This window comes from Pyxicephalus adspersus, chromosome 10 (genome assembly GCF_032062135.1).
Source record: "Pyxicephalus adspersus chromosome 10, UCB_Pads_2.0, whole genome shotgun sequence".
NCBI lineage: Eukaryota > Metazoa > Chordata > Amphibia > Anura > Pyxicephalidae > Pyxicephalus > Pyxicephalus adspersus.
In genome coordinates, this window is record NC_092867.1 from 6,819,400 (window position 1) to 6,834,176 (window position 14,777).

Here is a 14,777-nt window from a genome sequence, read left to right on the forward strand (position 1 = left end):
GCAAAGTCAGTTACTGACACATTTGCCTCGATGTAGTAAGCAAAATCAAAATTCCCGCATGTATTCGCGATCCGACATCAGAACATCCCCATCTAACCTATTTATCAACATATTTTTTTCAATAGGCATTTTTTTAAATGACTTAATATTTTCGGGTTCTGAAAGAGTTAACTTATTTCAGCTGCTTAGGTGTAGGCAAATGCCTAAATGCTTACATGCCTGACCTGATGATCTGCCTGGTGATTAATACCTGAGTATTCTGGTAGGCGAAACCTTGCTTTTGCCAGCGGACTAGATCATCCACCCAAGTTCAGTTCCTCAGTCAGTTGATTATGGAAAACAATTTTTTTGCGCAAGGAGAATACAATACAAAGAATCCGGTTCAGTATCTCAAGTAGAGTAGTCTAATAACCAATAATTTTGCAGGTTTATATACAGTAGTGGTTTTAAACAAACCTTAACTTCTAAAAGTTTTTTGTAAGAACCAAAACTTCCAAAGTTTTGTTTCTGGAGAAACTACCTTAAAAGTTTCGCTTCTCACAAGAAAACAAACTTTATCAGTCTTGCTGAATTTCGAAATTCTACATAATTAAAGTCATAGGGAGAAACAAAACTTTTCAGCTTCATGCATAATAATGGGGTATATTAAGTGTTAAAACACTTTACATTATGTGCATAAAAACAATTTTCTCAACAAAAAGCAAGAAAATATGTTTTGCACAAAGTCCATTTGTTCCTGATATACTAGTACTATTTGTTTTATGTAAACAACTAAATAATACATACAATCCAGTATTTAACCACCCGACCGTTAAACCCGACCTTGGTTCGGGTTTAAAACACTTGCAAAAAGTGTTAAACCAGAACTTTTGTCGGGTGGTTAAATGCATTAACTTACCTGGTCCCCGCTGTGATCATCTGTTCTGTTCCAGTGTCGATCTCTAAAAAAAAAATACTCACCTTCTCCTCGCAGCTCCTCCGGACACGTCCGCTCTCTTGCTTCTTCTCCCGGCGAGTGCAGTGACGATCTCTGGGGTTTCCCGGTGACGTCGATGCATGTGTCGGTGCGGACGGGAGGCGGGGCGGGAAATTCAAATCGCTTTGCATTGAACTCAATACAAAAAAGCTGTATTGAGTCCAAGACAAAGAAATCCTTATATAATTATATAAGCTACTGTACATATACATTACATTATACACTTTTCTTTTTAAGATTATTTTTAAAGTTTTTTTTTTGTTTATAAAAAAAAAAAATTATTAAATTTATAAAATTTTGGACATATTTCGGTGAGTTATGCGGTAATTCAGGGAATTATAAGTTCGCATACGTGTCCCTCGGCGATTCCTGATGATGTCCGTGCATGCGCCCGTCGATGGGGGTCGTAGCGGGAAATTCAAATATTTTGTATTGGATTCAATACAAAGTCCTGTATCCAGTCCAATACAAAATAATACAAAATATATTTATGTGGTTTTGTCTATAGGTATGTGACAGACACTAGGGAGGTGTTTTAGAAAAATATATTACTATACATTATACCGAATTATCGCATTTTCAGTATTTTTGATTTATTAATGTATTCTTGTTTAAGATGATTTGTCTTTTATTTAATTTTATTAAAAGTATTTTTTTTTTACATGATTGTGTGTTTTAAACATTTTTTATATTCATGATATCTACCAGAACCCCTAGAAAGTTACAGGTCTACAATTTAAAAAAATAAATTCATGAAAAACAGTGTAACGCTTTTGGTACAGAAATCTAGACATCAGTGAAACGCCCAGGTGGTTAATGAGCACAATTAGGTTGAACAACAACACAACATCTGTTCTTTTCGAAGAGTGCGAGACCTTGCTTGTCAGCTTGGCAATCAATGTGCTTTGATGTTCTGCTTGGCAACCTGGACCTGGACCTCCTTCCATCACCATCAGGTGTGTTACAATGAGTATGCAACTCAGCTGGACAACAAGTGGAAGTGTGTTTGTATACAATAGTGCTAAGATCAGGCAGCACGGCACAATGACAACAAACCTATAACACTACTACAAATGAACAGAGAAGTATCTATAGAACAGTGACAGCATATCAAAGTATGGTAAAGGGTAACCACAGTTTATTCAGCAAATGTCAAGACCAACCAAATCCATAATGGCTGCAAATCCATTTTTTCTCCCCTTTTTCAATATTGCTTTTAACACCATCATGATTCAGGTAAACACGTTCAAGGTTACCAGCCAGTCTCTCAATCTGAAAGCTGAAAAAAATACAAAAAGTATGTGGTTAAAAGTTATATTGGTACCACCTAATACATACAGTAGATTTCCATAAAAAACATGCAGTTCTGCTGTGTATGAAGACCTAAATATTTGCAAACATCAAAAGAGCAAGACAGTCCCTTACTGACTATTGCAGATGCATTTGCTTTGAAGTAAATAAAACTATACTTTAGGAGGAAAGTCATTTCCTTGTTACTAACAGCCTAAAAACACACGATTGTTTGCAGCACAGAGTTGGCAGGCTGCTAATTTTCTCTTATATAAAGTAAAGAGGAAAGAAATGTCTTTATTTTGAGCTTTGAAGATTAATTGAAGTACTATATATTTAGCTCCAAGTCTCTTACATAAAATTGCACACTGATAGTCTCTTCCTTCCTATTTGTTTTACAAAAGCTCTGTCCCAGCCTGCCTAGTACTGTAGCAAAAAATTGTGGTCTACCTTTTTTTTCCCTTAGTTATATACATCTATATAACCCCTGAGCATGGTGGCTCAGGGGTTAGCACTCCGGCCTTTGCAGCGCTAGATCCCAGGTTCGATTGCCAGGCAGGATGTTATCTGCATGGAGTTTGCAGCTTCTCCCGAATCTATGCGGGTTTCCTCCCAAAAACATGCAGTGAGGTTAATTGGTTTCCCCCTAAAAATTGATCTTAGAGTACATTAATGACATATGACTATGGTAGGGACATTAGATTGTGAGCACCTTTGAGGGACAGTTAGTGACATGACTATGGACTTTGTACAGCTCTGCATAATATGATGGTGCTATATAAATACTGTGTAATAATAATAAAAGCTATTTGTCCCTATTAGCTGCCATAAATCATGGCACCTTGTCTTGCTACAACTTTTTTTTTATTAAATATGGATGCCAGCTCTATTGCATCTATTGGATGAGTTCCTGTATACAAGATATCTAAACTCAACATTGAGCTGGGATTGTTCAAATTTGCTCAAACTTTGCTCATCACTAGCAGACAAGCATGCTGCCAATTGTAAGGCAGTGACTTAAGCTACGTACACACGTCAGATTTTTATCGCCCGATAATCGGCATCGGCCAATTATCGGGCGAAAATCTGCCGTGTGTACAGCCGGTGTCGTGTCGGTGTCGTCCATCGTCCAGACGACCGACCTGCCGGATCCACGGACGATGGACGACAGCCGATCCTAATGAAAGGGAAGGGGGAGAGCGCGCAGCAGGGTGCCACTCTGTAGCTCCCCCCCTCCCCTCTCCATAGAGCATGAACGGTGCTATGTGTACAGCACCGTTCATGCATCGTGCACTCCCTTGTCGTTGGAAAGGATCGTGAAAGATCCTTTCCAACAACTAAAATTGGAAGTGTGTACGCAGCTTTAGCATGGTCAGCCTGCAACAGAAAGTGCTTCTACTGACCAAAAAGAAAACAAGTAAGACAAGTGTAAGGTTTAAAACTTGTAGGTTATTATGAAATGATTCAAATCATTAGAATATAGATTAGGGATTTATATACACTTAATAAACACTGTCCCCGGAGGAGAGGATTAGTTTCCCATGTTGGACTGGAACAAAGAAATAATCTTGTAAGCATTCTAAACTACTGATTTTTTACTGAAAATTATTTTTAATGTATTAAACTTACATGTCTTCAAAATACAGCGTCCCATTTGTCCAAACCCAGCCAGAATCATCTTCTTTTCTACTCAGACCAATCCAGTGATTACCAATACCCTTAAAGCGATTTAAAAAGGCCTGGAAAACATGAAAACAACTGCCTAAAATACAGAACTTACACAGAATCACAAAGCACTGTTTATTAAGGATATAGTGTATGGAAACTTAAAAAAAATATAACTTTATGATTAACCAATGGCTGATACCACCTATTAAAGGATAGAGATTTAGTGTTTTTTCAGAAATAAAAAGTAACAAAGCTGTAATATGCTCATGATAAAGTTATAGTTGGAACAGTGTTTATGTTAACGTACCAATTCCTCTGTATTATCAATAATTGCCAGAGATGAATTTTGTGATTTGCAAAACTCCAGGCTTTTGTCCCATGAACGATAATTGTCTGAGAAATAGTAACATTTGTTTTTGTACAAGATCCATCCATCCTTACACTGAACACATATTGTTGAAAGTATCTCTAGAAACACAAATAGAATACAAAAAAAATTTCAAACAAACTGACCTTGTTTATTTTGTAAAGATGGAGTAAACAATGATAAAATTTGTTTTTTAAATTATTTGTTTTTTTTTTTTTTCTTTTTTTATAAAACAGATGGAACTTTACAAAGGACAAGATGACCTGGTGTATGTGAATGGAAATAACTGAAATTACAAGAGGATAATGCACTTTACTGCCTTAGATGTGACTTTATAATGACTGGCTGGGCCCTGGGGGAAGATGGTAGATATGCTAAGGAAGGAATGTTTTTACCTATGGCCACTACATTTCCAGCCCTCATATTCGGAAGTATTAGGTAAAATTTGAATTAATATAATATAATAATATAGTGATCCCTAAACAATAAACTGTACTGCAACATGTAACTGTAAAAGTTACATTGTTGTTTACTTTTGTTTTAATAAGTTTTTTTTTTAATATATTTGTTTTTTTTTAATATATTTGTGCTTAGCTGCCTTTTTAGTAGTTATCCTATGCTGTACATGGTGTAATATTAGACCTGCTTAACTATTTACCATTCAATTTAACATATCTTAAATAGCTGAATAAAAACATTCTTACGACAGGAATATACCTTGTATGTATCATAAAACTATGCACACCAACACTTCTCCCCCAAAACACCTGTCAGGTTTCAGGTCCTCGAAGGCCATACTCCCACACACTACATTTTGGGTCTGTTACCGCCATCAATTATTGCTTCCAGCAGCATGACCCCTGCTTAGGAACAAGATCCTCTACTTGAAGTCCATGGTCTCTAAACTCATGTGACACCACATCCTCTCAAACTTTTGGAGATACCATACCTACGATGGTTTTGATGCACTAACCCCCCTTTTACACCATCCTTTTTCCACCCTAGACCTTTTTCAGTCTGTTCCCTTCTTGACCTCTACTCCATTTCCAATAGCTTATTAAACCTTCATTGTCCGGCTTCTTTCATTCAAGCACCTGGTCATGATGGCCCTATGCTTAAAACTCCTTCCCTCGTTTTTCTGCAGGCCTCCACTTTAAAGAAATTAAAGGTAAGCATTAAATGTAAGAATCTAAACCTCCATTCTTATTTATTAATACAGCCTTAACTTCCAGTCATAGGTATGTGTGTGTGTGGCTGTTTTTCATTTTTCTTTCCCCCGATAGAGCAAAAATGAAAGCCCATGCTTTAAGGTGGCCTGTATGCTTCCTAGTTTCAGCCAACCCATCCACTTGTCATAGTGGTAGTATAATGAGACTCCATAAATCATCTTTTTATGATTTACAAAGTGAGGAGCTCCAAGCTCGGAAAAATGAAACACATTGGAAAAAGACAATTTTATGCCGTCATACAGCATTATTCTTAAAATGTATAAGGGTATACTACACTACATTATTAGCTCTAGCAACTGTGTAAGCATTTGTCAATATCTATTTTTTGTATGATTCACAAAAATCTATTAAAGTTGTTAGTAATGAAGACTTACCTGCTGGATGCTGAACTGCAATCACAGTTGACAAAATTATAACCAGAATTGTTCCTCCTGTTGCACCAATCACAACATATTTCATAGGGACAGTGGTTGACCAACATTTGTAGAAAGGTTCTAAGAACAAATTAAGGACATTGGATAAAATCTGATATTTATCATTGTTTGTGCAGCAATCACAGGGACATAACATATAGGAGTTATAAGCAAACATGTCACTTTATACACAGCACTGACTTAAAAAACAAAGTTTCAGGGCGAAATGGTGATTGAGGAATGGGAAAACCCAGTAAGCCATCATCTTCTGAGGCCAGCAACCCTCACCTGCAAAATTTACTGGTTGAACTATCAATAAAGGCTTTTTGAAATCTTAATTTAGGGCTTAATTTCATGATTTGAATGGCTAATTTTACAGTCAAGGCCCCCTAACCCCTATATATTTTTATACAGCATTTTTTCAGTACCCCTTTAATTTTATAACCTGCCATTAGATCATTTATTTTGCTATACCAAAAGTTCCTGCTACATTTACAGGAAGTCGAAGGTTCTTCATGGTCAGGGCTCTCAGACAACCGCCAGATGGCACAGACTGCACTGGATTGGATGAACTGTGAAACTTTATTTGCAAATTGCAGCTTACTTATTACCTAAAGCTAATTTTCAGGCAACCAGCCAAATAAACAGGAGATGTTTAACCAAAGCATTTGTATTCTCATCCAACCAGTTCCATGACGTACAGACCTGTTTTTTTTCTGATCTAGTTAGGTAACACAAGTTTTTCTTTCCCACAGCCAGTGACTGGATAGTGAATGAGAAGCAGCAAACTGGGGGCTTATCTGGCTGTCAATTTGTCATCTCCTATCAGCATGGTCCTAGCCAACGCTGTAGCAAACTGGAGGGTTTCTTGTTTTGCTCTCTCAGTCTAAACTTTGCTGTACAGGGTCAGTGAAACAATGCTATTATTATATTTAAAAATATTTTAAATATTAAACATACCTCTGCATTACCAAGTGATTTTTAAACCTATTCATTGGGCCTGATTTATTAAAGCTCTTCAAATCTGGAGCGGATATACTTTCATCAGTGAAGCTGGGTGATCCAGCAAACCTGGAATGAATCTGGTTCAGGATTCAAAATATTTGCTAACACATAGCAAATGACTTTAAAGCAATACATTCCAGATTTGCTGGATGCCCATTAAAATCTTTTTTACGCTTGGTGAGGTTTAATAAATCAGGCCCATTAAGTTTTGTTTTATGTCTCAGCATTGGGAAGATAGGAGGACTTTGTTCTAACTTGCTTTCCAAAAGGCAGGTTAGAACAGCAATCACGTTCCGGCAGTCACTGCCTGAAGCCCAGAATGCCTGATGTGCAAAAATGTGTTATAGTCAGCTCTTAGCCTTAGCTGAAATTTAGCAAGTTCTAACAGACAACTTCTGTTTTCCCTTCTACACTCTGATGTTGCACACCTCCTTCGGCTCAATTCACCCATTATAATGTTAGGGACAGCCTAAAGGTGAATAGCCATTGCTGAGTTTTCTTAACACCATACCCAGTATGTTCTGAAAATGGTGTAATGGAAGCACCCTAAATGAGAAATGCTAAACAAATCACTAAAAAGAAATAGTACGAGAATAAAGAGAACAAAAAAATGCATTTATCACAAAATCTTTATTTGGAGTTATGTAGAGACTGTCTAGGATTGCAAGCAATCAACAGTCGGAAGGACCGCATATAAGGACTTTGGCCAGGGAAGCCATGCCAAGTGTTGATAATCCGCCGTCTTTAGATGTGATCTAGACTGCATTAAGTTTTCTCATGAATGACTTGTTGGAGATGTTCCAAATATATTGATGCCACTCTAATGGATGGATAGCTGGCAGTCCAATATGGGTAAGGAAGAAGTGCATCGTATTGCCTTTTGCTGGCATTTTAGATGAAGTCTCTAGTCTTCAGGTGGTTGAAGCTGATCTTGAGTGTTACCATAATTAGTCAAATACCAACACCAATCTAAAGCTTATAAATTAGGGGAAAAATTGAAACAGTGAAAATCTCATCAACTTGTGTCCACCTAATTCAAAAAGCAAGAGGGAACATAAAGAGATCTAGTTACTGTTTCCAATTCTATCCATATGCTGGTGAGTCACCAGAACAACTCTTGACCCTCCCATAAGTAACATTTCGGATTAGAAGGCATTTCACTGCAATACTAAGGTGGAAATGGAAATGAAGACATGTGGTAACCCATATTGGTTAAAGCATGAAAACAGTTCTCCCCAGATAATGTTTCCATTTGGGTGGAATAAAAACGTAGTTGGGAAAACCCAACCATTTTAGTTTGTGTCCAACCTATCGTGGGTGTTTCTGGAAAGATTGATTTGCAGATATTATCAGTGGTAGGTAGATATTATCTACAACAAACAGAAAAGAGTTGAGGAGGATTGATGAGTAAAATTAAAAGTGCTGGTAGCATGGCTTTTTGGTGAATTTAGTTGATAGACAATTTCAGGCCATAGTGTCGAAATCCCATGCACCTTCCTGGTACTTCCCCAAGCTGCTGCGCTACCACCCAAGTGTGAGATGTTTCTTTCTCAGGCAGCGTGCTGTCACCATAACTGGTCTCTCATCACTGCACGGGCACCACGAAGGTGATGGGGAGGAATAATTGGCTAAATGCACCACAATGGTCAGGGCCCATTGAGCCAACTAGCGAAATTCCTTGAGAATCTTTTATCTGCCAATAAAGAACTTTCCAAAGATCACACCTATTACCAAGAAGTCTGGCAACATTTACGGGCGTGTGGTCTCTTGCAAAGTGATAGCGGTTGCTGGGTCATCTGATGACCGTCGGACAGATACGGAAAAGTGCAAGGCGATGCACCCAGCAAACAGACTCTGTTGGGAATCCAAAGTGTGATGCACCAAAGTGTGTTGTGCTGTATTAAAAAAATGCTTTGGAACTCTATTCATAATGTATAAATGTAACACATAGCAAATGCATTGCTATGCATTGTGAAGACGTGCATTAACAAATCTTAGGGTTCACATGCTCCCTAAGGTTTATGATCCTGTAGCGCTGCAACAGTGTAAGACGTAGTGACAAAAAACCTTTCTACGGAAGTTGAAGAACAATGGCGTCTGAAGAACAGGAAATATAGTACGTTCTCAGTGAATCATCCGCCTCTGTTTTTCAAGAATGTTATTGCTTAGAACACAACTGCCCCATGCAGCAGGATGAAAAGACAAGACCTTGTACCTTGCAAGCAATGAACATTATGATATAACGCCGTGTTTTTTCTTCTGTTCTTACTCCATTCCCTTTATGTTGGAAAACGCAGACACGCCGGCTGGAGAGAATTAGAAGTTTATATTTTCTTGACCAGGAAGGGATCCATCATGACAATACACGCCAAAGAGCTAATAAAAGAGAAAAGGAAATCCTTTTAAGAGATAGCTGTGTAGACAGAGTTTATTGACTAAAAAATGTAAAGGTTCACCTAACCCCAGAACCCAACCTACTTACCTTGTCTTGTGATGTTGTTGTCATGAGCCCTATTGTTAGACTTGCGTCAGTGCATGACCTCACCGTGTTGTATACGTGTATAGAGCCTGCAGCCATGTGATCATATGCCGTATATGTAGGATAGGTAAAGGTCAATGAGATTTTCTCTAGTTATAAAAGTTTAATGTAATTTTGAATGCTGACATGAAGATCCCTCTTATATTCCACGATACCGCAGAAAAAAAAAATAAAACTAAATGATTGTAAAAGGCGTTCCAAAGGAAAGCAGATTTCATGGTTATGCGAACCACCATGTGAAAATCCTGCTGTTGCTGACATGTTTGCCATATTGGAAAGTGAGAATTCTGTGTTAATAACTGCTCATCCAATGTTTGTCTAGATCTATTTGCCCTTTTCTCACGAGGTTTGATCTACTGTTGTCTCAACAGTATTAGCAGATGTCAAGGATATCCTGCTACACCTATATTGACCAGAGCTGGCACACATCTCCACTATGTTGATCCCTCTCTTTACTACACATCAAATTCTGAGTGAGTATTCCCGGGGGAAAGATTTGGCCCCCAGTTCCCAAAAGGATGGAGCTTTTTAATGATTGGTATGGTGCCACCTAATGCTAAGCATTTTTCAAATGATTCTTCTTCACAATCAGCAAATTGGCTGCCATTGCAATAACAAACTTACACATTAATAGGAAGCCATAATAATTGCTGTTGAACCCCAATACTTTTTGATTGATCAGTAGTTGGTGTCATGATGTCAATGCAAATGAGTGGGGAAGTACAAGTCCATGTTTTGTACAAAACACTTTCAGCATAACAATGTGTTATAGAAACAGTACATACATTTTTTACATATATAAACCATTTTCATACCTTTTTTCTCATTATATGTGTAATTTTGTTTCTCATTACATGCCTGTAAAAAACCTGTATAGTAAAAAAAAAACATACAAGGTGAGGCCATGTAAAACACTTTACTTAGAACAGTAACACATCAATGAACAGAGGAAGCAGCAAATACATTAAAAAATGACATTATTTAAATAAGTTTGTCCATGGACCTTGGTTTCCTAAAATACTATACTTTTTGCTCCTAATCTAAATAACTTTTCCCAATTTTTCTATTTTATGTTGTTTTTTTTTTAACGTTCTGCTAAACTTTTAAATAAGTTGGGGTTAACCCACAAGAGCTTGTCCTGAAAATTTAACAAAAAGAACAACTGTGCCCTTCCAACCTTAACAAAACTGTTCCAGCAGTTTTCCCGTGTACAAAGCCAGCTCTTTAAAGTTACCTATATAAAGGTAGAGTTTGATGAGCTTGGTATGAAGGAACCTAGGTGACCCGCACAAAGCTCTGACCTAGACCGAGTCAAAAGGATCACTCATTTACTGAGTTTACATGGGCTACATATTATGTGTAGGAACATTTGTAAAAATAGGCAGAACTTTTCTTTCCTTTTATGTACCATCCATTATATTCTGACACAAATGAGAATAAAAGGTAATGTTTTTTTGATGAACAGCCATTATACTACCGCAGGTACTGGCTTGTCCTTTTCTTATTAGAATTACATCTGCTAGCAAACCTCTATTATATATAAATGCAATCTCCCCGAGAACAAAGCAGTCCTTCCTTCCCTATCCTGCCACAACCATCTAGTGTCAAGCACACCCCGTGAGAGAGAGGGAGAGAGCGAGACTCTGTTGCTAAAATAAAACTGACCAGAGAGGATTAACTGGTTACACTGGGTAATGTTTTAGCACTCCAAGAGTCTTCTTGGTAAGGTTCCTGTAGTATGCTATGGTTCAACCACCTACAGATATGTCACTACAGCCCTATAGGGACATTGTATGGATGCAAAGGCCAACCGATGGAAACACAAAAGACATGGACAAGTTACTACAGCCAGTTTTTCTATTAAGGGAATGATGTTTGCAGTAGTGAATGACTTAACTGCTTACTATTGATAATACTATTTTACATGTTGTTTTCTTCCTCTCAAGAAAGAGAGTTGCCTGAATTATTGCTGATGTATAAAAACTGATTTTTGTCTTTTATGTTTTTATGTCTTTTTTAAAACTGATTTATGTCCATTATGCACAAAAGTGCACAAATCCACAGTGCTCTAACTTGTCCAACAGCCCTTAAGCACCCCTTCTGTTTCTAAGATTGGATTTCCTCATTCTTTTGTGGCTTGGTTACTGGGAAACTTGTTATTTACATTCGAATACAAGCACTGCTACTCCCAATGACTAGGCTTGTTTGTTTAATGCTTTTGCTGCTAGAACAGTTTTTGTGTTCTTTGCACAGGTATAGCAGTATTTATACAAGATAATCCTTTTAAGCTACAGATGAAAATGAAAATGGCAGGGCGAGGGAGCAACACCTACTCTGCCAGAACACAGTGCTTGTTCCCGATCTGTTGTTGCTGATCCTGAAGCGTTGATTGATCCACCAGGAGAAATTAGGAAAATGAGGTCAGGAGACCACTGTACACGGCAGTAGTCACACATCCAAGGCTTAAAAATTAGTTTAAACCACCAAAACAATACATTTTTTTTTTGGTAAAAGTTCAAAGCAAAACCAGTAGTAATCTATCTAGTAATTACAAGTGGTAGTAATGTATTATATATATATATATATATATATATATATATATATAATATATTTCTCATTTTTTAAAGTCAAAACATAACAAGTCTTTAAATTATTTCCCCCTGTATGATACATGAATACTTGGTAGATAACCCCCTGATAATTAGTAGCAAATAAGAATGCTGCATGCATTTTGCACATACATTGCGTATGATACCCCAGGTGCCAGGTTGCCATTGCAAATAGTGATCAGCCTTTCCATTGGCTATCTACATGGTGGGCACCCCTCACCTGCATGGGCTTACACCAAATCATTCAGTGATCCTGTAGCAAACCATACAAGGACAAGTTCACAAGTTACAATACAAGCAAAGCATTTTAAGCTTTACAGAACATGCCACAATAATAAAAAAGTTAAAAGTTGTAGCTTTTTCTGCATCAAACAGCTGGAAAAAAATCATGGTGACTCTGCCAAGTGGTGTTGAACCCAAAACTTAACAGATAATAACACACAACCCTACAACAAAGAATCCACACAACCCTGGGTGAGAATGAGTGATTTAAAGTGCACCCTATTTTTTGTTTCAAAAATCATTAAAAAAAAAAAGCTAAAATAAAAACAAAATGCATGAATAAACCACGTAAAGTCTTGCAGCCTTTAGTCCATATGTTAAAGCAATTTGATCCCATGTAGATCTCATGTAAAAAAAACCCTCAGCTCAATGTCATGTAATGCCAGGCAATTGAAAATATTTTTGTATATAAAGAATAGTTCCAGCATGTTTGTGTGAAAAATATATAAAAAGTAAATAACTATTTAATGTACAACACTGCGTAATATAAATACAGTAGTATAATAATAATAATAATATCTCAATGTCAAGCTGGCTCTTTTGCCACAATCACTGCTATGTTTCTATAGAGTAATGGCTTTGTCTGCCAAGAGGTGTAACAGCTGCTTTAAATGCAATGAAAAATGTTTTTCTTACCCTGTTCAGCCTGATTGATGTCTGGTTGGGTATTATGTGTCCCTAACCCCATTGTAGCTGTAGATTTATCGGTTACATAGCAGAACTAAAGAGGACAAGCAGTGTTCAGACGATTCTACTTTCCTAAACTCCACCTACACACTTTGTCAATGCAAGAAATAGAAACTAGAAAGGCTGTTCTGGGAGGTAAGCAATTCTTGCTTTAGTTTACAGACTCCTATAGGCTTGGAGACATAAACTAACTTCATAAAGGGGCACTATAAAATTGGGGACACGTTTAGGGGTTTTCTTTATATGGAAGCACTATAAGGTGTGCATTATATAGAGGGTTCATTAAACAAGCGGGCACTATAGTGTGAGCACTGTAAGAGACACATTGATGTGGGCAATTAAATAAGGGGCATTGTAATAATAAGGATATAATGAAAGGTATTAGAAAATATTGCTTAGCCCAGTGTTTTTTTCCCAACCAGACTTCGGTGGTACCCTAGGGTTCCACCATAAGTTGTTAGGGGTTCCTGGAGCAATAAGCAAGTTGAACCTCTCAGGCCAGTTAATGTGACACCAATGATCTTTTTGGCTTACATTGCTGAACCAATGTCCAGCAATGTAAAAGGAATTCTTCCTATTGACCAATATGATAATGTACTGTGATCTGTGGGTGTAGTAAATAAAGAAGGGGTACCTGAAAGCTATTTCAAGGGTTCCCCCCATGTTAAAATAATCAAACACGTCTGCACTATATATGCTATTTTGCACATATCCCTGTTCTGGCCAGTTTAAATGTACAATTTGTGACTTTTCCTGATCTCTGGTTAATCTTCTTATTTTAAAATATTGGGTGGTATGCTCAGGTCCAACTGCCTTATAGAAGACTGGAAAAACCAGGATCTCAGCAATATGCCCTTTAAAATTAGTTATTATGCCGTATAGAGGGTCACAACATTCCCTCTGGTCCTCATGTGGACCTCTGTTCCCTACCAAAATATGTCTCTGTGCCAGGTGGACCTCAAACCCCCAGTCTGACCCTGGGTATGCCCGTCGCACATTTAGAGTAAGATGATGATATTTCTGTGATTTTCATTGTCCTCCTTGCTGAGGCTTAGAGGAAGCAAAGCTCAGCTCCTCTACCACGGTTGTCGCACCCAACAGAGTGAATAAAAAAACAATGTACGTCTGAGAGCTGTTTGCTTGGCATGTGTTTATATATTGATTTTTCCTAGTGTTTGCATTCTTTGCAGTAACATGAAATCAATATTCTATCTGAAAGCTCACTGCATTAGAAGAGGTATTATATTAACCTGAAACTGCATTCCCCCCTCCCCTCCACTGTGGCGTCCATAAGTGCCCATTCATACCTAGTCATTGGACTCCTTTACAGTAATGTGCAAGGTAATTCACCCATTACCACATTGCAAAATACATGTGTTGGAAAATAGATACCATGGATAGTAATTTAGAAAGTGAATTTAGTGCACAAAAATCATACAAACTTGTCATTATTGACAACACTAGTGACTTGGAGCTTACAAAAGGCTTAGTGCTAAGTCTAGGCTGCTGAACACAATGGAGTAGATGCGTTTCTATAGCAAGGGCTCTGAAGAAGACTCATTGCTTGACTAGGGTAGCTCGTACCTTGCCTTCCCTTTTCCCCCCCATACCATACTTACCAGATTAACCCCTCACCTTCCCAAGCCTAACCCCCCATAACACCCCTTCCTTCAAATCAAGACTCCACACCTGTATGCGTTTTAAAATGGCTG

The 14,777-nt window shown here is 37.7% G+C and overlaps 1 protein-coding gene and 1 long non-coding RNA gene across 2 annotated transcripts; both read right to left on the reverse strand.

Annotated features, from left to right (window-relative positions):
- Window positions 1-2,092: 2,092 nt before the first annotated feature.
- Window positions 2,093-13,149, reverse strand: LOC140338803 (C-type lectin domain family 2 member A-like). Its single transcript, XM_072423106.1, has 6 exons — window positions 13,015-13,149; window positions 10,303-10,356; window positions 5,905-6,024; window positions 4,242-4,402; window positions 3,896-4,005; window positions 2,093-2,255 (listed from the first exon to the last, which is right to left on the reverse strand). Exons 1-6 carry the CDS (start codon window positions 13,064-13,066, stop codon window positions 2,129-2,131), a joined length of 624 nt encoding a protein of 207 aa, XP_072279207.1. The 5' UTR covers window positions 13,067-13,149; the 3' UTR covers window positions 2,093-2,128.
- On the reverse strand, window positions 7,562-10,293 carry LOC140338804 (uncharacterized). Its single transcript, XR_011922325.1, has 2 exons — window positions 9,164-10,293; window positions 7,562-7,923 (listed from the first exon to the last, which is right to left on the reverse strand). It is a non-coding gene; the product is annotated as an uncharacterized lncRNA (long non-coding RNA).
- Window positions 13,150-14,777: the final 1,628 nt, after the last annotated feature.

What these genes read in the sequence shown, in the direction of transcription:
- LOC140338803 (XM_072423106.1), bottom strand. Translation starts at nt 13,066, where the DNA reads ATGGGGTTAGGGACACATAATACCCAACCAGACATCAATCAGGCTGAA. An exon ending in CATCAATCAGGCTGAACAGG is followed by an intron (nt 10,357 to 13,014) that starts GTAAGAAAAACA and finishes TTTACTATACAG; the next exon opens with GTTTTTTACAGGCATGTAAT. An exon ending in CACATATAATGAGAAAAAAG is followed by an intron (nt 6,025 to 10,302) that starts GTATGAAAATGG and finishes ATTTGTTCTTAG; the next exon opens with AACCTTTCTACAAATGTTGG.